The 27,350-nt window shown below is 42.2% G+C and overlaps 1 protein-coding gene across 1 annotated transcript in view; it reads left to right on the forward strand.

Moving 5' to 3' along the window:
- The window catches only part of PTCHD1 (patched domain containing 1), a 55,513-nt gene extending 29,967 nt beyond the window's left edge, over positions 1-25,546 (forward strand). Inside the window, exons 2-3 of the mRNA XM_028523073.2 lie at positions 8,244-8,904; positions 20,954-25,546. Coding sequence (XP_028378874.1) covers positions 8,244-8,904; positions 20,954-22,608 — 2,316 coding nt within the window. The 3' untranslated portion in view covers positions 22,609-25,546. The remainder of the gene's footprint in view (positions 1-8,243; positions 8,905-20,953) is intronic.
- Positions 25,547-27,350: the final 1,804 nt, after the last annotated feature.

A 27,350-nucleotide genomic window follows, 5' to 3' on the forward strand; every position in this document is an offset into this window, starting at 1 on the left:
TTGAGATAGTATGTTAATGCCCCCAGTTTTCCGCGTCAGGCTAGAAGACTTAAAGCAGGTAAATGGCATGGTACGTGTTTGCTGGTGTGCACTGAAGTGTGGAGTGCCCAGGTGTGTCTGACATAGTCTGATAACCAGAACCACAGAGGCAGGGTTTGAACTTGTGGTAGTCTGACCTCATAACCCATGTCCTTCCCACTAACACACAAGATGTTGGCACAAACTGGGAAAGATCCGGGGCTCCAGGAGAATCAGGAGTCAGTTCTCGGATTGTATCTGGCCAGCTGTAAGACACAGAGGAGAGACCGTTCCATGCCCCCCTGCTCTACAACCACAGCTGTGTAGCCCTCTAGCTTACAAAATGCATGCATACCCATCACATGATTTGTTTCTCAACATGCCCCTGAGACAAACTAAAATCCATCCACTTACAAGATTATTGTAGTCACGTGTTTACTCCATAACTGTTGAGTGTATGTCCCAGGAACTGTTCTAGATAATGGAGATGTAGCAGGCCAGACACACTCTGGCAAGGCAAAACTCATGCTCCAGTGGGGGCAGCAGAATAAAGAAACAAAGAGATGGATAACGGAATGTCACAATTGGTGCCATTAGAAACCTGAAACAAGCAAAGATGATGGTGATGGCAAGAGATGCGATTTTTTTTAACTGGAGGTGGGGTCAGAGCAGAGGATTACATTTGAGCTGGGACTGGAAGGAAGTGAGGCTATCTGGAGGAAGCACATTGCAGGCAGAATGAAAAGTTGGGCAGCGTGATTAGGGCATAGTAAGACACGAATCTGGAGAGATCAGCAAGGGCAATGTACCACCTTGTGGGCTACAGTCAGGACGCGAGTTTTGCTCTAAGACCAGTGGGAAACCACTGGAGGATTTAGAGCAGGGGAGCAGCACGGTATATGTTTTCAAAGGTTGTTCACTTATATATCTCTAACCCATGTGGTCAGTAAGACCCAGAACCAGGACTCGAATTGAAGTCTTCTGACTCCCGATCCAGTGCTCTTCCCACTGAGGTCCGCGGCTGTTCTCCAGACCTGGATATCCTTGGTATCCTGTTTTTGTTTGGTTTGGCTTTTATTTTTTGTTCAATTATTTTTTAAATTGAATTGATTGGGGTGACATTGGTAAATAAAATTAGATAGCTTTCAGGTGCACAATTCTACAACACATCATCTGTATGTTGTATTCACCCCCCAAGTCAGGTCTCCTTCTATCACCACTTATCCCCCTTTTACCCGCTTATATCTCCCTGACCCCCTTCCCTCTGGTAATCAGCACACTGTTGTCTGTGTCTATGAGTTGCTTTGGGCTTTTTTGTTTGTTTTTGTTTTTTTGCTTAATCACTTCACCTTTTTCACCCAGCCCCCTTATATGTAAAATCTAATGAGCACAATAAACTAACAAACAAAAGAGAAACAGATTCATAAATTGGTATCCTGGGTTTTTTTCTGTCCATTACATAGTTATTTGTGGTTTCCTAACCAAATCTTCAAACTGTTGTTACCTGCTCCTGAGGCATTTGGCTCCTTACGACTTCTCTTTGCCTCTTGGCCAACCCACCTTTAACATTCTTCCATTTCTGAGAGCATCTTGTCCATCAAAACTTATGACCCACAAACCTGCGTGACCAGCGTTTAAACTTGACCGTGAAAGTCAGGATTGAAAAATAACCACTCTAATCCAGAAATTTAACTTCACAGATTCCCAGAGGTCTTCAAGATATCAAGGAAATTTTTTTGTGCTCAAGACCAAGTACTGGACATGTGCTTCACTGCATTCTTTCTCATCCAGACCAACGTGGAATCAGGCAAAAGTTGCAATGAGATATCATAGTTGCCTTTTCCTTCATCGTTACTACTTTTTGTTTCTAAAATCTCAGACTTATTTGCTTCAGATCCAAAGCTGCTTTGTTTTTTCAGCCAAAGCTGCAGAGACAAACAGCCCTGTTTGGGGAGTTACAGTGTGGGGTTCTCTTGGCTGCTTTTTAGTGTCAGCAGCCACAAAAACTGTGTTTACCCCCTGGTAAAGCAAGGAGAAAAACAAACACCCCACTCACCCAGACCCCCACTAGCACTACATATTGACAGAGGTACCCATTTGTCTTTTGTCACTATAGCAGGTCAGCATGACACTAGGCACAAATGTACAGAAGTGTGTGGATAGACATTCACTTGTTTGGCTACATCCACAGTTTAAATTTCGTGTCCTCCGAACATTCAACGTTTCAAAGGCAGAATGATATTTCGGTTTGCTTATTAAGGGATGACTAACTTGCTTTTGGCTGTACTACAAATGAATCACGGTAACAATCCCCAACTTGCAACTTCTGGTGTTCTGATGTAATGCATTTCTATTAAAAGAAGAGGAAGGAGAGTGGGTGAGAGTGAGATCATGCAAAGATGGAACATAACACTGAGGGAGCTAGCGTAATTGATGAACTTCAGAGACCATATCCATCCACTTCAAGGTGTTTTCTTGTGTCTTGGATCAGGATAACTTGCTGGTCAGTTCCTACACATTTATAGTTACACAATATAGACCCAGATCAAGATCTGGAATTCAGAGGGACTCAGTAAAAAAAAAAATCACTTGGGGGTAAAAAAACAGACATTCCTTGAAAGCATTTTTAAGCACTTCTCACTTAGTGTCACTTTGAAGGTAATATTAGGGAGCACATGATATAGGTTAGAAAAGCAAACCAACAACCTCCCTTTTTAAATTGTTTTAATGCTATGCAGCGTATTTGGGAGAGGCAGAAGGAGGGAGTGGGAAGGTGAGACAAAGAAGGGAAGGCAGCCTAGAAAAGATGAGGTGGTATCATCGGACTAACTGCCCCTGGGGAAGCCCCACCTCCTCTGAATCTCTCCTCACAGGTGACGTTGCTGGGGGACAGCTTGACATGTTAATTGCCCTGCCTGGCAGATTGGCCTTCCTGCCTTCCCTCTCCCCCTTTTCAACAAGAAGCAAATACAAAAAGAGCTGAAAGGTATTGTAAAAGATCCTCCTCACAACCCACAGGTATTTTTCCTATGTTAATCACCTCTCAGGAGCAGACACTTCCTTCCTCCCAGATCCCTTCTGTACTCTCCTCTACAAGGTGCCCCTGCTGTCTTCTGAGGAAGATCTGAGTGTGCCAAGGAGAGGCAGAGAGGAAATTAGACTCTGGCCTGTCGTGACCGGCAGCCCACACTGGCTTTGTCCCAGGCCCTGGCAGAAGGGGATTAGAAGAGCCAGAGTGCCTCCCCAGAACGGGAAATCACTCCTAGAAGTGAATCTTTTTTTCCCCAGTAACCCTATCTTCCCTACCCTGTAGTTTTTCTTCTGGGTTTCATTTACTATCAGATCTGTCATTGACCTAAAAAAGAACTTCAATGTGTTGTAAAAGCATACTTCAAGTAACTATAGTAAATCTCAAATTGATGTTTATGAAGTTAACTTTCTCTGTCCCAGGATCTGATTGTATAGTCTGTGGGTGTCACTCAGTTTAGAATTATGTAGTGTCAGAAGCGAAAGGATCTGTCCCTAAGATTAGCAAGAGCAACCAACCTCCTTGTTGAATTGAATAATCTGAGACCTGAAGCAGAGCGATATTCCTAGGGGCTCTGACACTCCTTCCTAAGTGGCAGAAGCAGACTTAAAGCTAAAGCTTCTCATTACCGGATTCTGTGGTGCCTGTGCACTTTTTTTTCTTGCTAAGCCTGTCTTTGAAAAGTTTTATGTGGCAACTACAGAGGCCAGATGGAAAATAAGAAAAATCAGTAATCTCAAAACCCATCCCCTTCATCGCCTGTTAATATTGCCATGTAATGTTGCTGTTTGAAGAGGAGGTTTGTGCCCTGGCCAGGTGGCTCAGTTGGTTGGAGCATCGACCTGTACCCCAAAAGGTTGTGGGTTCAATCTCCAGTCAAAGTACTTCCAGGAGGCAACTGATCAATGTTTCCCCCCCACCACCAATAAATATATCCTCGGGTGAGGGCATTTTAAAAAGTCTGGTGTTTCAGATCATTTCTGGTCTCTCTTAATGGAGCCCGGATCCCCAAGTGTGGCCATCCCACAGCTCAGCTATATCCACAGCCGACCACTGAAACAAAGTGGGCTGATGACTCTTCATTCTTCCCCAAGTCCTCTTCATCCTCACTAAAGCTCCAGAGTCGTGCTGGTCTGTGGCTAAGTGTCCCACTGTGGAGAGAGGCCTAATTGAGAACCCTGCATCTGCCCCTTCCGTACTAGGTCACATTAGGTACATTATTGACATTCTCTGCACCTCAACTACACCCACTATAAAATAGGAATAGTGATTTAACCATTCCCACAGAGTCCTGTATTGAGTAAATTTTTGAAACTATAGAAAGCACTTAGCAGACTAGTCACTATTACTGTCATCATTCTTAACCTGAAGAGTGATGAGTGCAAAGAAGCTAACAATTTAAAGAGTACATTCAGAGCCTTAGAATGAATCTCAATTTAACATTCAGTTCTGGCCTCTTTGGCAGCAAATACGATATTAGTAAAAAAAAAAAAACATTGTGATCAGGATTGACACTGGTTTGGTTTTACTAGTACCAGAACACCTGTCATCGTCTGCTATTAGGATCTTCCCATAGTTTTGTACATTGTACCTCTTAATGTGATTTTCCACTTGGTGAGTATGATGTGAGAACCCTAAACTTGGAAATTACCCCATTATTGATAACACAGTAGATTTGATGTTAACTTATTGAATGTATGTTGATGGGATAATTCAAAATCTATACATATAGAAACATGGATTATATGTTGATGCACACGACAGAGTGAAACTATATTAAGGGTCAGGACTACTATTATGTGCTGCTTTCCCCTTGTTTTCTTTTTTGAGAAGAGGGTCTCTTGCCTAGCCCAATAACAAGCTTGTGTGGATTGAGATTTTCCATTTTGTTGACTGAGGTGTCTTGGTCACCATTTCACTGTCATGCTTTAATGTTTTCCTGTCCTTCTTTCCCCCATCTATCCCCAAGAGCAAAAGCCAATTTAAAGGCAAAGATGATGTCATTGTAAGCTAACTTGTCATCATGTTTCCTCTCCTTTTCTTTTTCAATGCAGAAATTAAAAGTAAGTATTCAGCCCTGGCTAGTGCAGCTCAGTGGATTGAGTGCTGGCCTGAGAACCAAAGGGCTGCTATTCCCAGTCAGGGCACATGCCTGGATTGTGGGCCAGGTCCCCAGTAGGGGGCACAGGAGAGGCAACCACACATTGATGTTTCTCTCCCTCTCTTTCTTCTTCCTGTCCCCTGTCTCTAAGAATAAATAAACAAAATCTTTTTTTAAAAAAGTAAATATTAAGCAAATGAAATCATAACTGCAATCTGTGGTTCCTTTTTTCCCCTGTGAATTTCTAAGAACAGCCACTAATATTTCCGCTGTTCTGAGTGGGGCTCCTTTAGGAAAGGAAATCAGGGCATTTTAAAACCCTGTACAGGCTGATGTCCAAGTAGCCATGGGCAGTGTGTCTGCTCATGGCTACATGGATGGCCAAGAGTAGATCATGCCTGTACTTGCTATGTAGGCATAAGAACCGAAGATCAGAAGGGAGTCTTAATTCTCCTTTCCCATGCCTATTAGCTCTCACCTCTTATCCTGGAGACTCTCCCTGCCAGGTGGGTGGCCTCAGCCAACACCCCCTCTCTGGCTGCTTTGTCACTCAGCATCTCCATGCCACTCAGAAGCAAAAGTGACACATGTTCTACCCACCTCTCCATCAGAAATTCAAAGCAGCTGCAATTTCACAGCAGCTCTGGTACCAAGAGTTAAGAAGCCTTCGCTGTCAAACTTCAGTGAGGTTCTCATTTTCCAAGCCTCCCTCCTATGATTTGGTGGTACAGGGGTCAACAAGGTGTCTGCCTTCTTTGGTCAGTGGTCCCAGGGGTCACAGCCGTAGATCAACAGAGCTGGCAGATCACTAAATAGTTTACAACTCCCCACCAAGCAGGGCATGGTCGCCTTAGAGAATGGATGGAAAATATCCCCTTGCTATAATTGGGTTCAGCCCTGTGGCTTAACAGCATCTTATTTGGCAATCTTTTCTCTTGACATATTTAGTAATCACTCTAAGGGAGATTTATTAGACTGTTCATGGGAACAAACAATGCACTAAATATTACACATATGCATGCTTCCAATACCACTCCTTTTCTAGCCTATTCTGAATCTCTCCCCAAAGTCTTTTAACTCTTATCGAAACTCTCCCTTGTATTTAAATTCCTCTTGATTCTTCTCTTCTCTCAAATAACCTTTTACATTTTGGAATGTTTTTGTAGTTAGGAGTCCTTGTAATAAAAATTCATTGGGCCATGCTTAGGGAAAAATGGATGAAAACACATTCTCACAGTTTAAAACCAATGAAGATACTTGCTCATCATTAATCTCAAAACAAAAATTTAGCATAGGGTAAGAGTTTTGTGAAAATAGTCTCCTGGGTGTCTCTGGGAAAGAGGGAAACAGAGATAAGGAAGGAACTCAGAATGTTCCAGCCAAACGCAATACATGCATTGTTTCCTGAGCCTGAGGCTTAGGGCCCGTGAGGAGATGTGGGGCAGGGGCACACTGAGAACCAGGATTAATAACTCATGCTCTGTGCTGAGTAAAGGACTTTGACTGCTGGTACCCCCAAGACATTTTCAAAAAGCATAATAAATATCCCACCTACCCTGGCACATGCACAGCAACATGTCTCATTAAATAATCCATGTAGAAAGATTTAAGATAATACATATCAGGGTCACAGGGATGCTCAGCAGTCTACAAGTTACAATGGAATAGATACAGTGTGGCAACTCTGGATGCTCACCTTTACATATGAAATGTTCTTCAGTCATCAGATTTGCAATAATGGCTGTCTCTGCTCTTGGAAGAGCCCACTCAGGGCCAGGCCCTGTCCTACATGCGCTCATTTCATTAACACTCAGACACACCCACCACTGGCCTGATTTTGCACACTGGCCACAATTCACAGACAGAAGCCCTTATTTTATCACCTTAAACTGTAGATTACACATACTTCTACATATGTGAACTTGAGCACTTGTGATTTTTTGAGGGGCGGGACAGTGAAAGCACAAATTCAAGAATGAGTTGCTGGCAAGAACCTTCATTCACCTGCTGGCATTGCCAACCGAGAGGGGTGTTGGGAGGGGCCGGGAACACAAGTTCTGGAGCTGGACCGTCCACTCCATTCTCTGTTACTATGTTTGTGATGTTGGGCAAATGACTTGGCTTCTCTGTCAGTTTCCTCGTGTGTAAAATGAAGCTAGTTCTTGCACTTTATAGTTTCTTATGAGAATTAAATGAAATAATCTGTAGAAAGGGCCTGCAACTATGCCCGGCATGGCCTAGGGGCTGTAAAATGTGTTTGTATTCCCAGGTGCACTTGGAGCGTAGGCATGCAGACCTGGGCCTGGCAAATGGGACTGAGGGTGAGGTGTACAGAATGAATCCCACTGTGCCCCCTCAGCGTGAGTCCCAAGGACCCCAGCCTGACTGTTAGTTACAGTTATGGCTCCCTTTCTATATAAGCAGACAAGGAAAGTCAGAGAATAGGAGGGCCCTCAGGGTGAAGCACTTGTCTTTTATGGCACAGAGTGATTGAATTGGATGCGGAAATCGCTTAGCTGCCCAACAAGTCAGCGAGGGGTGGGCCTGCAGAGACCTCTGTGCGTGGAACTGCACCTCAGTTCACTTTTTCCTTGACATTTTCAAGAGGGAGAAGCTGAACAGTGGGCCTTTGTAAGATTTTCAGACATTTCTAGATCAATCAAGTCACGAATAAAGAACACCGCTTATGGAAACAGAGCTGGTATTTTAACCCAGCACTTTTCAGACTTTAGCTGTATCAGAATCGGCTGGAGAGCTTGTGAAAACAGACTTCTAGGCCCCACCCCAGAGATTCTGATTTACCAGGCCTGAGGTACAGCTTGAGAATTTTCATTTCTGGCAAGTTCTCAGGTTGTGCTGATGCTGCTGGCCCAGGGATTACACCGTGAGGAACATGAGTCCAAAGTGCATTTTGCATCCTTACTACCTATTTCTGATGTAAGGTTATAACATTTAATTGGAACTCCTCAGCTTAGAGATGGCAGGAGGGACTCCCCACCCCCCAAAACACCTATATTTGAATCTGCAGAGCGAATGGCAGTTACTAATGTCTTATTTTTGGTAATAAACGCTGACTTACATTTTCTTTCCCCATAGTTGCATGCTGCTGTGACCAGGATCCAGATTCCGAGACCTGGTTTCAATTACACGTTCGCCCATATATGTATCCTGAATAACGATAAGACTTGCATCGTGGATGACATAGTGCATGTTCTGGAGGAGCTCAAGAATGCTCGGGCCACCAACCGGACCAATTTTGCTATCACATACCCGATCACTCACTTAAAGGACGGGAGGGCCGTGTACAATGGACACCAGCTCGGAGGCGTCACCGTGCACAGTAAGGACCGGGTGAAATCCGCAGAGGCCGTCCAGCTCACCTACTACCTGCAGTCAATCAACAGTCTCAATGACATGGTAGCTGAGAGGTGGGAGTCCAGCTTCTGCGACACTGTCCGACTATTCCAGAAATCCAACAGCAAGGTCAAAATGTACCCTTACACGTCCTCCTCCCTGAGGGAAGATTTCCAGAAGACCAGCCGTGTATCAGAACGTTACCTGGTCACCAGCCTGATCCTGGTGGTCACCATGGCCATCCTCTGTTGCTCTATGCAGGACTGCGTCCGCAGCAAACCCTGGCTAGGCCTGCTCGGGTTGGTGACCATAACCCTGGCCACTCTCACCGCGGCCGGGATCATCAATCTTACTGGTGGGAAATACAATTCCACCTTCCTGGGAGTCCCTTTCGTCATGCTAGGTAATTACCACCCTTCATTTCTCTGGTTCCTTCTGCTGGGAATGGTGACTGGGTTCCAAAAAGACAAAGAGTAGCCACCTAATGACTTGGTTTCATGTATAGTGTCTTCCTTTTGCCCAGAACTACTGGGACCAATCACATAAAGTGCTGTTGGTCAACAAGAAACAACCTTATCTGGTAAATGCACCAGAAGTCCAAAGTCCTGGGTTCCAGCCCCAGCTGTCCATTAAGTAGCTGTGTGGCATTTAGCAGGTATTAATCTTTGTGCCATACTGTCTCAGGTTGAGCATCCTCAGAAACAGACCCTGAGACAAGGATTTAGATACAAGTAGTTTATTTGAGAAGTGAGCCCAGGAAGCCCCAGGGTGGGAAAGAGAACCTGAGACAGGGAAGGAAAACACTTCAGTACACGTTAATGAGCAGGTTACTGCTGTGGGCACCTGTGGCTCAATCCTATGGGAGACCTTTGGGAGACCTTGGAGAACACCCCTCGGGGAGGCCCTCCTTCAGAAGTGAGGAAGCAGGAAGCTGGGCTGTGCATGCAGAAGCCCTGCGTATGACTCACTGAGGGCTCTCCCTGGGGTCATTAACACCCCAGCACGTCCCAGAGAAGATGGGGGAGCACATTCCAGCAGCTGCAGAAATCCCTGCAGTTACCAGTATTTGCAGTCAGAAGCCTTCAGGGAGCTCCAGAATGGTGAACATGAGGGTGTATGCGTGGAGCACTGACAGTGTCCGCTACCCTCCGTTTCCCCACCCTAGAGATAGAATGGATGTGAACATCACACAAAAGGACATACGTACATGCCTGAGAGCTTTAAAAGCAACAAGCGAGACCTAAATAGAACAAAACTTCTCCTGTCCCTGCTATGAACTCAGGAAAATGTTTTAAAATGATGGTGTGACAATCCCACTATATTCTCTCTTGGGGCTGCAGGAATTTCCTGATAGAGATAATGCTCAAAACAAAGGCATAGTGGTCATACTATAGCAACAATGACTGTCCATCTGGTATTGAAAATGACATGCCCAGCAAGCCTGATGGCAGAGTTCTTCCGGGCCAAGGATTCAGATGGTTAGCTTTCCCCCCTTTTCAGCGGCAACTTCTCATCAATCCCTTTAGCAAAATTAAAATGTCATTTGGAATCAGATACTGATGTGACAAACTGTGGCCCTTTTCGTTGCTTGAGAAATAACTATGGTGGAGTTCACTAGTATGCCTTGTGCCCTGTTGGGGTAGCCAAAAGCAAAAGAATTTACTTGGGGAATCTCAGCTGTGTTCTGGTGAAGTGATAAGCAGGGCTGGCGAGGCTGCAAGGCTGCAGAATTACAGGCTGCCCTCGATGCTCTGCGGCCTATGGGAATTTAGACCTAGGCAATAAACATAGATAGCAGCCTTTGTGGGAAAGTGGGGCACTGTGCAGAGACTGAGCAAGCTGTGGATTTAGCAGGTTGGTTTACTTATCACCGCTGAACACAACAGAGAAGGAGGCTGCTATACTTCCGACTTCAATCTCTTAAGAAGGCAGCAGAATTTGCCTCTTTAAAATAATCCCAAGACAAAGCGAGTGGATTGTGGAATACAGGGGGCTCCTTGAAGAGTGAGTAAGGACTGGGTATTAGCTTCCACAGAGGCTTGAGTCAAGATTTAAATTAAGATGTTTTGCTCATCATTAGTCATAGGCTTGGGGTTGTTGGTTTTTTTTTTAGCTTTTCATTTTAAAAATAGTGTTTTTTGTTGTGATTGTTTTTGGGGGGGGCAAGGTAGAGATAAACAGAAGTAAGAAAAGGGTCGGGAACTCAAAGGAGACAGTAAGATTCTGAAGTTGAAGGAAGAAGAATGTCAGAACTAGAAAAAGGACTAAGAAAAAGAACTAGAAAAAGAACTAGAAAAAGTTCCTGGTTTTTTGACACTCCAAGTAGTTACCAGTGAGCTCAAACTATGATACAATATGTCAAACTCCCTAAAATCTGGATCAAGTAAAACAAAATTACAATCTATAGTGCTTAATATTAATTTTAAGTTAAAAAAATACTAATATTCAAAGCTTCTTAACATTAGCTTCACTAAAAAATCAATTTCACTAAAAAAATGAAATTAAGTATTCAAAACTTATTTAAATTAACTTATTAAGCAAAAGAAAGTACAATATTTAAAGTTTCAGAAAACTTATTTTTGTACTTTTTAGAAGGGTTTTAAATATTGTAAGTAAAAGTCAACCCAAAAAGAAATATACCAGGTAGTATTGGGGCCAAGAAGGACGTAAAAGATGGAAAGATGCTGTTAGCAGGGGAGAGTCTTTTAAAAAACAAATTCAGAAATAGTTGTGTCACACCCTGCAGAGGCTGAGTATCACTGAACTTGTACATCCGAGTTCAATTCAGAAAAATCTGCCACTTGCCATGAAAGAGACCAAGCACTGCGGGTGCCCAATACTCCCTTGTTGGCAATTTGTGAGGAATGTTACAGGCATTGATTTGATGGCAGTTTTCCCTGCTGACAGTCAGTATGCAACCTTTCTGTACATTTTCAGTCCAAAGAGATCACAAATTACTTAGTCACAACATGAAAGGAAGCTATGCGTTTTAGTAGCTAAGGCCCATTTGCAATAAATACTTTGCACCATGTAATGGGTGCTTAATATGTTCATAAAGCCAACAGTGCCTGGATTTAGGATGGTTGTTGCCCTTCTGTATTTCTCAGATAAACTCTTTGTTTTCAGAGTTTGATTGCAAAATAAAATATAAGCAATAGCACATTTGAAAAAGTCGCATTCAGGGCCAGTGTTAAATTCTGTTTTTTTGATGACCAGTCCTAAAATGCCAATAAATATATCAAATGACCAAGAGGAAATACTGTGCTAAGGGTTTTGCATGAAGTCAATAAACTGTCCAGTTTTTTTAATTGGCTCTCTATAACATAAAATGGCTATGCTTAAACTAAGCAGATTTAAGCAAAACTTCTTGATTTTATGTTATCTAACTACAATATCAAATAAAAATTTAAAAATATATGGCCTCATTTAGAAGGAAAAGTATCTTAGAAAAAGCTTGTAAAGCAGGCATTTCCTTAGCTGACAATAGGTCTATAATATGATAAACATTATAGATTTTAAATTCAAGAAACTAAACATTCTCAGTGTGATGCCGGTCACATAAGGCCAGCCCCAGCCAAATGCCAAAATGACAGTACATTTAGAGTGGAAAATTTTAAGACCACGTGTGTCAAGCAGTATTAACCTGACAAAATTCCAGAATAGGAAAGAATTTGGATAAACTCTTAGAATTCACCATAATGGGATGTGACTGTGTGTTTCTAGCCAAGACGATACATGACATCTCTGGCAGTAAGAATATATCCTACACAGATGAGTCATTTTGGCAATGATGTAAGCATAGATACATCATGATTTAGAGTGTTTTTAATCAGTGTCACACGTATTAGACAATCCCACTTCTGGCAAACCCCCAGTCCATATGAGTCAGATCAGTTTATTTAGAGCTGAAATCCTTAAAGGTCTACAGTATTATACATGCTCATTGACATTTTTTAGTTACTATAATTTGGAGAGGAGTTCATTGCATCCTTACCCATTATGCATAAAGTACAATAATAGCCTTTATTTTCAAACTATATTGATAGCAGGTATGAAGATATTTGAACTGCCATTTGAAAACATATCACACTCATTTTGACCCACTGTAGAATTTCCTTTAAAGGATGAGGATTTGCACCACTTCCTACAGTGGCATATGATTTAAGAATTGGCATGGGGTTTATACATGCAAGCTCTCCTTACAGGCTTAATATTTCCACAGCTTTGCTGATCAGACACAAATCAGGAAAGGAATGGAATGTTGGAGAATATAGCAGGGAACAGAGGAAGGTTTTCTTCCTTCTTCATCTGGCAAGTTTGTTGCTCCGTGTATATTCTGATCAGGTGAAAGTGAGGAATTGAAGTTGTGGTGAAAGGTAGTTTGGATATTAGTTTATATTTGGTAATCTAATTTATAAGGGTCACTCTGCATTTATCAAGATACAAGAGTCTCGAAGCATGGATACAACAAAAAATATTCTTAAGGAAAAGTATTCTTCAGCTCCTTTCAAATGTTTGGGATTTTGAGAAGGTCAAATGCCAGATCCTTTTCCTTCTGAATTATCTAGTCAGGCCACTCGTATTCAAAAATGGGAAAGGAAGAAAGGATGTGATTAAGCATGAGGAGGAAAGGAATAGCAGGGGTGTTTGGCTTCTTTCAGATATATACTCTAAGATTATCCGTATTTAAGATCAGGTTTGGTTCTCCAAGAATTTGTTCTCATTTGATGCCACCTAGAATATGATGTATTATATGGAGCTCAGGCTTGTAAAGGGGTAAAGTTTCTTGTGCAATAAAATGGGTCTAAATGAGAAATTGCAACTCAGTTATTTTTGCTCTTCAACTTAAGCAAACCTGAAAGGTTTTGTTTTCCTGATGAGTATTCTGGTATATTTTTAAACTCATGAGAAACATGGCGGGGGGGCAGGTAGTGGGATCAGCCAGATAATAATAAAATCCAAACCTTATGAAATTGCCAATATTCGGCCATTTTTTACCTAAAAAATTGATACCAATATCTGGCCGTTTTTGAACTACAAAAGCAGTACATTCTTATGGTTCAACCTAATACATTTTGTAGAAGTCCATTGTTTGCAACAATATGCCAATCTACATCAGGGGTATCAAACTCATTTTCACCATGGACCACATCAGCCTCCGTTGTCCTTAAAGGGCTGAAATAATTTTAGGACTGTATAAATGTAACTACTCCTTAACAGTTAAGGAGTTGAAATTACATTGGGAGTTGAAATTAGATTCTACATGATGAATTAGAAGTGTATTAGAGAGCTGTAGAAATACTCCGCTTAGATATAAACCTCAAAGAGGTTCAGTAGATTCTAAGGAAAAAACTGGTTTAGAGGGGCTTTGTTGTCCCCATGGTTTGTTTACATCTGATTTAAAATAAGTAATTCCATACAATATTTTCACATTTTTTTCCTTGAAAATCCTATTTGTGATGCTCTGTGGTCATTGTGGGACTAATTTACAAGATTGTTTACTCTAGTTTTGCAGATAGTTCTCATCCTCTTATTGTTATGCTCCACCAAAACAGATATCACAGTAAGGGGCGGGTGGGGAGCAATTGGTTTGGGGAGATGGAACAAAATACATTTTATTCTATTCTTAACCATAAAGGAAGCCAAGAACGGGACTAGGGTTGCAGGTCTAGAAAGCCAGAGCTCAGTTAGGTAGAGAAATGCTGGGGCACCTCCTTTTTGACCCAGGCCTCCTTGAGTACACTCTGGGTGGACTAGCCACCTACTTTAGGCAGTGGGGGAGTGACGGATTCCACGAAGGTCAGGCAGCAGGAGACAGCATCAGGACACCGAGCTAGTAAAAATCAAACCATGAGGAGAAACACCTAGTACGGTGTTGAATTTGGAGTAACATCTCAGAAAGTAAGCTGGGCCATGTAGTCTTGACCAGATGGGTCTACAGGAGTTCACAGCACAAGTAGATTCATAGTCATTGTTAAGGAAACCCTGCATTTCACCTAGGCTACCTCAGCCAAGAACCAAAAGGTAGGCTGAACTGAAGAAAGGGTAGATTCCAGCCCATTTTCTGCATTGATTGGTGTAGCAGCACTAGCATTTCTTTTCCTTACCAGTACAATAAATTTCACATCAGCCTGCTGTTCATTGTGGGTATGGATGTGCATAATCTGGTGCATAATATATATTATCACATAAGCTATTTTATATATCATATGAAATATTATATATTATGCAATAAAGTTGTGTTATATATAGATATATTTTATGTGTTTTTATAACATTTTGTAGTGTGTATGATTTAAATGTTTAAATATAAATAGTATCTATCTATTATGTAGTATATATTCTCACATTTATATGTAAATATATAAAATATATTTGAATGGGATAATCCATATATACATATATTTATATATTTCATATGCCTTCCATATGACAAGATATTCTACAATGAGCATAGCATATATTATGGGTCACATTTGTACACACCTATTTTATATAGTGCTGCACACACACACAGTATCTAAATATGTTCTCTTTAAACAAGGAAGAGCTATTAGCAAATTCATTTCTTGAACTCTTATTTGCAGCTCATTAGTAAAGGAAAATGATTTCTCAGATTAAAACCCAATACTGTGACTAGAATTACCAAAATATGACAAGACTCTGGCAGAGATAATAAGATGTGTGTGTTCTGATGTGAATATCCATCTTAACTTAAGCAGAGTACACCTTTACTCCACTCTGAACTGTGAGACAAAACAGGCTGTTATAAACCAAACAAGTCAGCACAGAAAGTAAATGTTTATAACTGGCAAAGTGTAAATGTAACCCAATTAATGAACTTCCCCCTGAAAATAGATGTTACTCAACCCAAAGATATCTACAATTTAAATGTCTTCTCCAAATAAACAAAAATCATACATTTATGTGGATGTCAGTCAAAGGAAAGCATTTTATAAACACAAGCTACTCAGTAAAGCTTGTGGAAGAATAAAATATGTTTTAAGCAGATTTTGCTCATGTAGTCGTTACACCCAATGGATTATCTGGAAGAATATAGTAATTTTCTTTCCATATATGAAATTTGGCACTGCCCAGGCTTCACTGTCACTTGATACTGTTTTCGCCTTGAAACTGAAGGATTGTCCATCAGCAAGCCATCCCATTTCACCTGCTCATCCTGTCAATCAGCAAGCCATCCCATTTCACCTACTCAACCTGCCAGCTACCTCTTAATTTCAGGAAGTCAGGGTGAGGAAACCCAACCAGTGTGGAAAGGATTAAAACGGGTGGAGTGCCTAGGGGCACCAGCCTCTGGGCCTAAAGAAAAATCTGCTTTACAACATCCAGATGTCCAAAATAGATCAAATTGCCTGTGGTTGTTCATTAACAAAAAATACTCAAGTCACTCACACTGCCTCTGATAGCAAAACCATTAAATACATTTAACATATGATTCACTTTCTGAACAACTTTCCAGCTGTGTACCTACTGGTAAAGTTAAGTTAACTCTCAAGTATTTGTTAGCAAATTCCTTTCGTTAGTGGATTATAAACAAGCCTGAAGGCTTTGCTCAGGCCCAGGCCCAGAAAAGGGTCTGGACAAGAGTGAGATTTAATTTGAGTGTTCCTGAGACTCACCCTAAATGGCTGGAGGATTAGCCAGCTGAAATTGTTCCACGATTAGTGTTATTTATCATCTGTGCCGCTTTTTCTCCTCATTGGCTCCAAAGTCTGAAAGTTAACTGTACGTAAAGATATAAAAATCTTTGGAAAAGAGGAAAAATTATTAGCCTCAATCCTTCAGTATTTGAGTTTACTAGATGACAATCCCAAAGTCCACTGCTAATAAAATTTAAATTGCACTCCCGGTACAAATTGTGTCCGAACATCTGTGAAGAGCTCTGCTATCCCCCAGGGCCTGGCTAACGGCCCGCGTGGCCTTTAAAGCGTTCACTCATGAATAATCAAAACTTGGACCCGAGCGAGCATGCGCATGCGAGCACGCTCACACGCGCGTGTGTGTGTGTGTGTGTGTGTGGGCGCGAGAGCGTTGACAAGCACTGATATGCACGTAACTCTTTAGGCAGTGAAATCAAAATAGAAACAAATATTTTGAATGTGCTTTTAGAAGACAAGTGAATACTTTAAAAGCTTCTTTTTTAATATTTTGCTTTTTTAAGATTTTATTTACTTATTTTTAGAGAGGGAAGGGAGGGAGGGGGAGAGAGAGAGAGAGAAACATCAATGTGCGGTTGCTGGGGATTATGGCCTGCAACCCAGGAATGTACCCTGGCTGGGAATCGAACCTGCAACACTTTGGTTCCCAGCCCGCGCTCAATCCACTGAGCTACGCCAGCCAGGGTAAAAGCTTCTTTATCTTCAGAGTTTGATAGTATCAGTATGTGTTGTTTAACAGTTCCCTTTGGCAACTAACTGTACAGCCTTAAGTGCTGTGACTATAAGAGGGAATGGCCTGGGATAGTGGTCTGTTCCTGGCATGCTCACTATGATACAGTCTTTTACTTCCGGATCTTGAGGTATGGACCTGCCCCTCCAGTGATGAGCCCTGGTTCCCATTACCACCGCAGGGTCTGTGGTCAGCAGGGGCTAAATCAGTTTGGAAGTTCCTGTTTAGGTAGCTTCCAACATGACTGTAGCTCCCAGGGAGTCCTCGTAAACAATGGAGATGGAAAATAATGCTTTGTGCCGATGACATAGGCCCCTTGGTCAGACTTAATAGGGAAGGTTATAGAGCTCCAACTTCATGGAGAAAATTTAATATCTAGAATTCAAAACGGACGGCAGTATTTCTGCTCTTAAGGTACCTTTTAAACATGGGGGAAACAATAGCCAAACCTCTGAAAAGTCTCTTCAATCCAAATGTAGTATCTGTTCACCTACACCTATAAGATATGGCCTGAGAGTCCTGCTTGCTGGACCCCAGCCCCGCAGTTAAGAGAGTGATGGATAGTGGTGATGCTAAAGAAGGGAGGCAGCTGCCAAGAGAGGGAGGTAGAAAGGAACAGAGCCTACTGAAATCTTTCTTCCCTGCCTTTCCTTGATTTTACTGGCCCACTTTCTGAAGTGGCTATAAAAGACAAGGCTGAAGCTGGCTGGAGGAAAAGGTAGGAAGGGGTCTGTCTCTGAAATCCACCTACCTATGATTTCCTCTTCAATTCCTCATCTCTACTCGCTGTCCCATTCCCCAGACCTAAGGGAAGCTGCTTCAGTAGATCAGTGTCCCAGCGGGGTTTGCGAGTGAAAGGACACCCTTGAAGGCCAAAACCGAAGGGAATGAGCTATCATGGGCAGAGCAGGCATCCCAGGGTGTAGGGCATTCCTCACGTCCTAAGGGCTCTGGGAATAGTCTCCCCTTGAGTACAGGCCAGGAAGCAGAGGCCCTACAGTTCAGCTCACCTTTCGGGTAATATATCAACCTCTTCAACATAAATAACCAGCTGTGCCCCAGGTCTAGTGCCAGCTGTTAACCCCTGGGAAGCACCTGCAGCTGTGTTGGCACTCATCCTTCCCTCGACTGACTGAGCTTCAGGAAGGAGGCCCAGTTATGGTGTAGGCAGTTGTCCCTGAAACCCAAAGAGCTCTTCAAAGACAGTGCACAACTCCAGTTCGGGGTTTAAGGTAAAGGTATCTGTTAGGTGTGGCTTAAGAAACAATAATCCTGGCCTATCAGGAAGGGTGGCAGGGGGTGGTGCCCAATGCTAACGAACAACAAAGGCTAAAGGATCAGTGGAACAGATTCCTTTCCAGGGCCTCCTTTTCCAGCCTCTGTGATGGTCTGCACGCACACCCCTGTAGCAATAGGAACAAAGGAAAGGCACAGTTTCCAAAAGTCCCTGAGAATAAAATCTGAATTCTGTCTGGAACTACCCCCAGAACCAAGAGCATATACGAAAAAGAGTTAAGATTCAATTAAAAAAAAGAATACATATTGATCACAGGAAGCATGTTAATTATTGAGTGATTTATTCACCTTGTATTCAGACTGACAGTTTTTCTTTTATGAAAAATGATTTTCACAGCTATAATTATTTTGATTCAGGGTATCTTCTTTATTTCAGAACAATAAAATGGAAAAATGTCAAGTTTTAGAAAATAAAGAGATATAGCTTTAAAAAAAGATTCAATAAAAATAATCAAACTATAGGACAGGGCATTTCCAGTGCAGCAACAGAACTCAATAGGCAAGCAAACAGCCTACTTCTACCTTTCCTTCTGTTTATTTTCATTCCGAACCCTCAAGCCCAACACTTTTCACCTAATAGCTCTGTTAATTCACATTTCTTTTCTCCATTAGCTTCTAAGATTATTCAACAGCAAGGTAAGAAATGGATTCTTACTGTATTTTCCAATCAGGGTCAGATAATGTCATTATAAAACACTACACTAATTTTTTTAAAGGACTGTAAAACAGATTTAATTTAAATTCTACTATATGGCTAATTCAGATCCGTCTATATGCATCCTTATTTTCTTAGCATATTTAATGATTCAGCAGTAAAGCCCTGTTTGAAAACTTTCTTGTTTCTAACACATAAATACTGTAAAAAACACTTCCATTTGCCATTTTCAGTGAAACTCTAAATTATGTTTTGCCCATCAGAACTTATTCTACATGGCTCCAGAGGAAATGGTCAACGCTGTTTCCCCAGGTGTAGATGCCTCGGAGATAGTAATCCTCCTTTTACCTTCATTGTCAAGGGATCAGTTACTTTTAACCAAAGGTCGGTTGGTCCTTCCTGACGACACAGTAGAAACAGACTTAACAGTTCTTGCTCCTGAGCCTAGATGTTAGCTGTCTAAAACATAATTAACAACAGGCTGCCAGTCAACGAGTGCATTTTTTGCTTCATCTATGGGGAGTTGGGGTGCCTCCAATTTAATAGGGGCCACAGTGCTAGTTATCAAATTGACAGTTTTGACCTGACCTCTACAAGTAGCTGTGAAATTATGCCTAGTAAATTAAGATAAATGCCAAATCTCTCTGAAGAAACAAGCCTATGTAATAACTATAAGATGGGCATTCGGGTCTGAGGCCAAGATTTCTCAATAAGGATATAAATACCAGCCTGCGCACAAAGGAAGACATGCGCTCAGTTATTGTATACACAAGATAACAGTGACTCACTTCACTCAGCATTACGCTTGGCTGGAGATTTTAAATTCCTTTTTAAAAAAACAAGACTATTGTACCACAGGGTAAGGATTTTATTACCCTCAATAATGGGATCGAATATGCCAAGGTATAGAAGCAGAAAATTAGATCTGCTGATCCCAGTGCCGAGACAGGGGTTACTGAAAGCCACGATGGGTCACTTTGGTGGGCTCTTCAATGTTGCAGGGGCCTGGAAACCCGGGGAGACCCATCGGGGAAGTGTCTGGCTCCAACCAGGAGAGGTGAGAGAAGTCAAGGTAGATCTACTGTCAGGGAGTAGAATGGAGTTACAACATGGGCATTCACAGTCCCTCTGCTATTCCGGTGGTACTGGAATACTACCCCAGGAGGCAAAGGCACTGGGCAGTTAAGAAAAGAGGTTACTGATCTGGCTCTCTCCCTCAGGGGCCATTGCCAAATAGTGCCAAGAAGCCAAAAGAGTCACTGCCTGCTTATTCGTCACCTTTCAATAACAAAAATTGGTCACACAGGTCCCTGAAGACAAAATATAAGCCATCGACCTTCAACCTGAATTTTAATTTTTACCCATCGTAGGGAGAGTTCATGTGACTCCTATCCCTTCTTTTGTTTTTCCTATTCACCCAAACTTGTTTCTACTTTTTTTTTGTTTCTGTCTGTTTCTCAGATTTATTGCTTCGTGCACTGATACTTAGGGAAGGAGAGGGGTTAAAGAGGCTGTGATTTAGGTTCCTGTCAAAGCTCAAATTACAGGGCCTCTTTCTCCCTAAAGCCCTCTGCTTAGCCAGACTTAGATGAGATGATGAGATGTAACTCAGAACCCTATGCCCGCTGCCTTCCTCTGTGCTGACCTCCAGCCAGACTTGTGGGGATGACAAGCAAAATGATGAGTGACCGGGCATCTTATGTACATAGTTCCACCAACCAAGGGAAACAGATACTCTGCAGACTACACCAACATCCTTAAAATATCGATGTTATCCAATCCCCAAGAGACATAGGCACAAGTCTACTCAGCTTTCTATAGGCAAAAGTCTGCCCAGCTTCCTTAAGCCAGGAGGGAGCATGAAGATTTTAGCTCCTCTAGCTGCCCTTTGCCTACCCATTAGCATTTATGATTTACCAAAACACGAGCTTCTCTCCCCACAGGAGAAATCACTGCATTTACCTGTCACCTGTCACACTGAGACTGGTTATATTTCCCTTGACCCGGTAGAGTTACCATGACCAAGTTGCTTCCTCTCTCTACAGAGATTAGTCTTTTAAACTTTTGATCTGGTCTTTTTCTGTCCCCTCAGGTCATGGATTATATGGGACTTTTGAAATGTTATCCTCCTGGAGGAAAACTAGAGAAGACCAACACGTTAAAGAGAGAACAGCAGCAGTGTACGCAGACTCCATGCTCTCCTTCTCTCTCACCACTGCCATGTACCTGGTCACCTTTGGCATAGGGGCCAGTCCTTTCACGAACATTGAGGCAGCCAGGATTTTCTGCTGCAATTCCTGTATTGCAATCTTCTTCAACTACCTCTATGTACTCTCCTTTTACGGTTCCAGCCTGGTATTCACTGGCTACATAGAAAACAATTACCAGCATAGTATCTTCTGTAGAAAAGTCCCAAAGCCTGAGGCATTGCAGGAGAAGCCGGCATGGTACAGGTTTCTCCTGACAGCCAGATTCAGCGAGGACGCAAGTGACGGTGAGGAAGCGAACACTTACGAGAGTCACCTATTGGTATGTTTCCTCAAACGCTATTACTGTGACTGGATAACCAACACCTATGTCAAGCCTTTTGTAGTTCTCTTTTACCTTATTTATATTTCCTTTGCCTTAATGGGCTATCTGCAGGTCAGTGAAGGGTCAGACCTTAGTAACATCGTAGCAACCGCGACACAAACAATTGAGTACACTACTGCCCAGCAAAAGTACTTTAGCAACTACAGTCCAGTGATTGGGTTTTACATATATGAGTCCATAGAGTACTGGAACACTAGTGTCCAAGAAGATGTGCTAGAATACACCAAGGGGTTTGTGCGGATATCCTGGTTTGAGAGCTACTTAAATTACCTTCGCAAACTCAATGTGTCCACTGGCTTGCCTAAGAAAAATTTCACAGACATGTTGAGAAATTCCTTCCTGAAAGCTCCCCAATTTTCGCATTTTCAAGAGGACATCATCTTCTCTAAAAAGTACAATGATGAGGTCGATGTAGTGGCCTCCAGAATGTTTTTGGTGGCCAAGACCATGGAAACGAACAGAGAAGAACTCTATGATCTCCTGGAGACCCTGAGGAGACTTTCTGTCACCTCCAAGGTGAAGTTCATTGTTTTCAACCCATCCTTTGTGTACATGGACCGATACGCCTCCTCTCTGGGAGCCCCCCTGCACAACTCCTGCATCAGTGCTTTGTTCCTGCTCTTCTTCTCAGCATTCCTGGTGGCAGATTCTCTGATTAATGTCTGGCTCACTCTAACGGTTGTGTCCGTGGAGTTTGGAGTGATAGGTTTCATGACATTATGGAAAGTAGAACTAGACTGCATTTCTGTGCTATGCTTAATTTATGGAATTAACTACACAATTGACAACTGTGCTCCACTGTTATCCACATTTGTTCTGGGCAAGGACTTCACAAGAACTAAGTGGGTAAAAAATGCCCTGGAAGTGCACGGGGTAGCAATTTTACAGAGTTACCTCTGCTATATTGTTGGTCTGATTCCTCTCGCAGCTGTGCCTTCAAATCTGACCTGTACACTGTTCAGGTGCTTGTTTTTAATAGCATTTGTCACCTTCTTTCACTGCTTTGCCATTTTACCTGTGATACTGACTTTCCTGCCACCCTCTAAGAAAAAAAGGAAAGAGAAGAAAAATCCTGAAAACCGGGAGGAAATTGAATGTGTAGAAATGGTGGATATTGATAGTACCCGAGTGGTTGACCAAATTACAACAGTGTGATAGTGTCTGCTTGTTATGTTGTCACCCTAGGTCTTATCAAGAGGAAAGAGATTATGGTAAAGAAGCAAGTTTAAAGTTTTTCTTTCTTTTCTAAGGATAAGAAACAGGCATTGATTGCCAAAAAAAAAAAAAAAGTAAAGGACAAGGGGGGGAAATGGGCATTGCATATTTTCGATCTTTAAGACAAAAGATTGTTATCAGAAAGAATTTACACACACACACACACTAGGAGACTTATAGTCTCTTAAACTAAGATCAAATAGAAGAAAGCGTATTAGCAAGCAGAATCCTATTTTATTCACACTGCAGATGTTGCTGGTATTGCGACAAAAACCTACTGATTGAAAGGTCAGCTGCCAAGGCAGAAATAGCTTTAAGCATTGTTCAAACAATAAGGCTTCCAGAACTTCCGCAGAGCAATAGCTCCAGGCAGGTTCTGTGGTTTGAGGTTTCAGCCACCTCATCTAGCTCCCCAGCTCCCCCAAAGGAGATGCTTATGAGAGTTCTGGCCAGCAAAAGCAAGCTAGAACCTTAGAAGCAGACATATGGTGGAGTGGCCATCACCATGGACTGAACTAGAGTCATCCCTAAATTCACCCAGGTGAGGCAGTTTTGTTGTCTAGAATGAATCTATCCTATCCCCCCATCAATATGCTTTTAACATTTGTATGGTTTGGTTAATATACCTTTAAACCAGTGACAGCTCTAGCATTGCAGAGTTGGGCGATTCTATTTTGGAGTATCTTGTTGCTTGTCACCAAATGGATCTGCTTTATTAGTTACAGCTCTTGGCAGGAGGCTCCGAGTACACAAAACCACAGAGCCAAACCCAAATACCTGGCACAATGGAGGAAAAGCAGGTGTCTTCTTGAACCCAGAGACACTATTTCCATTTTAATAAAAAAATGGCCAGCTGGTACAGCTGTTTGTGGTCTGGCCCTACATGCATTTTTTGCGTGGGTGCCCAGAAACAAAATCTGCTCACGCCTAGCTGAGGAAGGAGAAAGGCACACTGCAATGGTTATTTGCTGTAGCTTCCAACTTGTAGTGTCGGTCTGCCTTCGTTATGATACACGCCTTCTCACAGACACAGAGGAAAAAGGGTTCTTTGGTGGGCGCAAACGCTGAAACAGAAGCTTGGTTAAAGTGCAGGCAGGGAGATTAAGGGCTGAAAGGGAGATAGATACAATGACAGGAAGATTTACAAATCTATCAAGGACAGCGGTCAAACTTGCCTGCTAAACTGGCTGCACTTTCATCTTCCTGCCTCACCCCATGCCTTTGTTGATGCCCCTCTACTTCATTGCATGGCCCTTCTGCACGTCAATGGGCCTAGATGTTTATACTGTTGACTTGCAGTATCTGCAGGATCTAAACAGAAATGGTTTGATCTGCAGAGGCTATGTATGTTGCCCCAGACCCCTGCATTTCTTTATGTCTATAAAAATGAAGCTAACAGCTGGTCACATTTGAGGCAACTATCTACAGTATTTTCCCCTTTTAGAGATGTAGCTTTTGTAGACATCTATAGCAGTAAGCATTTCCCAAAAGCACCTTACCTTTTTGGACCTTAGCGGATGTACTGTGCAACTTTCCCATCCTCCACAGAGGAGGAAACAGACCTAGGAGGAGAAAGCGATTCACGCAGGGTCACACCACCAGAGGGTTCTATCATTGTAGCATGCCTAAGACAGGGCAGGCCATTTTTAGATTTTCTCATAAGAGGGCTATTACTCCCTTCAAAGTACATTTCCAAGGAAGGAACACAGGACTTTGTTGGCCACAGGGCAGACCTTTTTAAAAAATGTCTGGGGAATTGGGATGTAGATTTGCCATTGTCTTTCCAAACAGCAAAAATGCCCAAATGATTCAGATGTAACCACACCAAGTGCAAACCTGTGCTTTCTGTTTCATGTACTGTTGTTCACACAGTTCTAAATATGTGTCCAGTGCATTACACACTTGTTCAATCTCTCCTGCAGACACACTAAGCGATTGTCCCAACGTGGTATGTACTCAACTAGAAGATAATGAGCTTTAATCTGAGGACAAGTACAGTTCTCAAAAAAGGGCAAGTTCGCATAATGGATCTGCGATCAATTCTCTCTCCAAGGGGCCTACAACTAGGCTATTATTTATAAAACACAGCTGAAGAGGGGATTGGTTTTATTCTTAAATCATATGTTGCTAAATCATTTTCTGAACAGTGTGTTCTAAATCAGCCATTGATTTCGTGTCGGCCACATGGAGCACCTCGGGTTAAAGCGACTCCACAAAACTGATGTGACACACACACCAATTAAGTGGATTTCGTTGAGAATTTCATCATTCAATTTGGTCAGCTGGAATGACTTACTGTGGAACTTTGTTTTACGACAGAGAGTAGTTTTCCAACTTGATTGAGTCTCTGTATTCCTTGGGATATTGTATTTTTAAATGAAGGGCATTTTCAACCTTGTCAGCTTCTCTTTTCAACACTTGAAATCAAGGCTTATGAAATTCTGTCTGTGAATGATTTTTTTTACTGGGGGACTCTGCATGCCAAGATTTATTACTTATGATTTATTGTTAGATCACTATTTATCTGTTAATATTGATTATTGATTATTGATTATTGCTCTGACAGCATTGGTTTAGCCCCAGTTCAGCCCCACCATGGAGAAGACACCTTAGAAGTAACTCACAATCACATCCCTATAAAATTTGTCTTCACTTCATGAACTTTTACTTTTCCAATTGCTGTAAAGAGGGAAGGAATGGTCCTAGCAAACACTTGCAAAAGTTTTGTTTTTCAATTAATTCCAACCAAGACATTCATACTCACTTTACCAAAGAAACTTATTTGGTTGGTTTTGAGTTGGCATTTGGTGTTTGTTTACCAAAGAAAATATTACATTCATCAAAAACATTTCTCCTGGTCAACTCAAAAGAAAAAAAAGACTGTGATACTTGGGCTTTCCTGACCATTCACAAGGAAACAACAAAAAAAAAAGTCAGGGTAAGGGCGATATTCTCTCCTTGAGTGAAACTCAGCAGAAGATATAAATTCACAAGAAACTCTGGGTTTACAAGAAGGAAAATGATACTTGAAATGGGGCATCATTGTTTAGTCCTATGTCAGTGGTCCAATAAGCAGCATAAGGGCTTCTCAGGCTAAAAGGACGACATGCGTTCTACAGAAAACAGACAGATCGTCCTGAAACTCCCTCTCCACTGTTTCAGCGCCTAAGTTTCATGCTGGTTTGGTTTAGCATTTGGGGGTTTTCTGGCTTTTGTTTTGCTATGGTTCCGTTTGTGGTGTGTGCTTGTGTTTGCTTCTTTTGCTCCTGCCTTTCCTACTACTTTCACCCCTCAACTTTTGTCAAAAGTGAGATAATCTGAACCCAGCCTCTATGGCTGCAGTTCTTTGTGCAATATACTGCTCCAGACAAGACCCTTAACTCTCATTTGAACTCTCATTTGAACTAACCGCCACCCAATTGTTCTAAGTGGTATTCTGGGACCCTGACACCACCTTCCTCCACCCCCAGCTTGTCTAATCTCCAGAATGGGTGGGCTGGGCAGCCGCCTTGCAGGTTTGGCGAGAAGCAGAACCTATGGACACAAATGGTATCCTCCTCCTAATGGCTTTATTCCCTCGGATCCTATTAAAGTAGTCCTGCAACTTGCAGTAGTGTTTGACGTCTGTGAATGTCTGCTTTCTCATCTGTAAAATGGGGATAATAACAGTCACTATCTTCAAATTCAGCAAATACTTCCCGAGTGCTCAATATCACCCAGATACTCTTCTAGAGACTGGAGACAGCAGTGAACAAATCAGATACAACCGTCTGCCGTTGAGGAGTCTTCATTTGCATGACAATGCAGACTTCCTACAAGTGAGATGAGGCACTAATGGCAAGACCTGGCATAGAATTATTTGTAATTTGTCTGTACCACAGTGTACAGTCACATAGAAGTGGATTTTTTGCAGATGTGGGCCCAGGATTTGGGCTATATAAAGATGCAATCAGTTGTCCTGGTCATTTTAGGGCATTAATATTTGGCTTGATCACCACTTAGTAGGACAACTGTAAAGGGAGCACAAGCCCTGCATGCTGAGTTGGGTTTTTTTCTTTTTCTTAAGAGTTTATTTATTTTTAGAGAGAGGGGAAGGGAGGGAGAAAGAGAGGGAGAGAAATATTAATGTGTGGTTGCCTCTCACACGTCCCCTACTGGGGACCTGGCCCGCAACCCAGGCATGTGTCCTGAGTGGGAATCAAACCAGGGACCCTTTGGTTTGCAGGCTGGCACTCAACCCACTGAGCTACACCAGCCAGGGCTGAGTTGGGTTTTAATCCTTGAAAGATTGGGACACAGGCACTTAGGAATGGGGGCAGGGAGAGGAGGGCGCTTACTATTTAACTACTATGCCTGGCTTGTCTGGGGACATTTGAACAACTCCTTTGGGGTAATTTGCTTTTAAGTTTGTGCTACATAAAAAGCACCAGGTATTTGAAAATAAAGTTCCTGTTTTTAAAAAGCATGGTAAAGTTGCAACACAATGGAAAATATTGAATTAGTACTACTGCAATCTCTGGCAAAGAACTGAGAATTGGCTTTGGCCAGCACATCACAGGGTTCCTCCCTGTGGTGATTAAAACTGCTTATTTCTGTGTCGTGCCAGTCTGGGAGAAAGCAGAGAGGAGAGAGAATAAGCTAAAATCCGTGCGCCGGAATAGACAGCATCAGGATGTCCTCCG

The sequence above is a fragment of the Phyllostomus discolor genome, chromosome X (genome assembly GCF_004126475.2).
Source record: "Phyllostomus discolor isolate MPI-MPIP mPhyDis1 chromosome X, mPhyDis1.pri.v3, whole genome shotgun sequence".
Lineage (NCBI taxonomy): Eukaryota > Metazoa > Chordata > Mammalia > Chiroptera > Phyllostomidae > Phyllostomus > Phyllostomus discolor.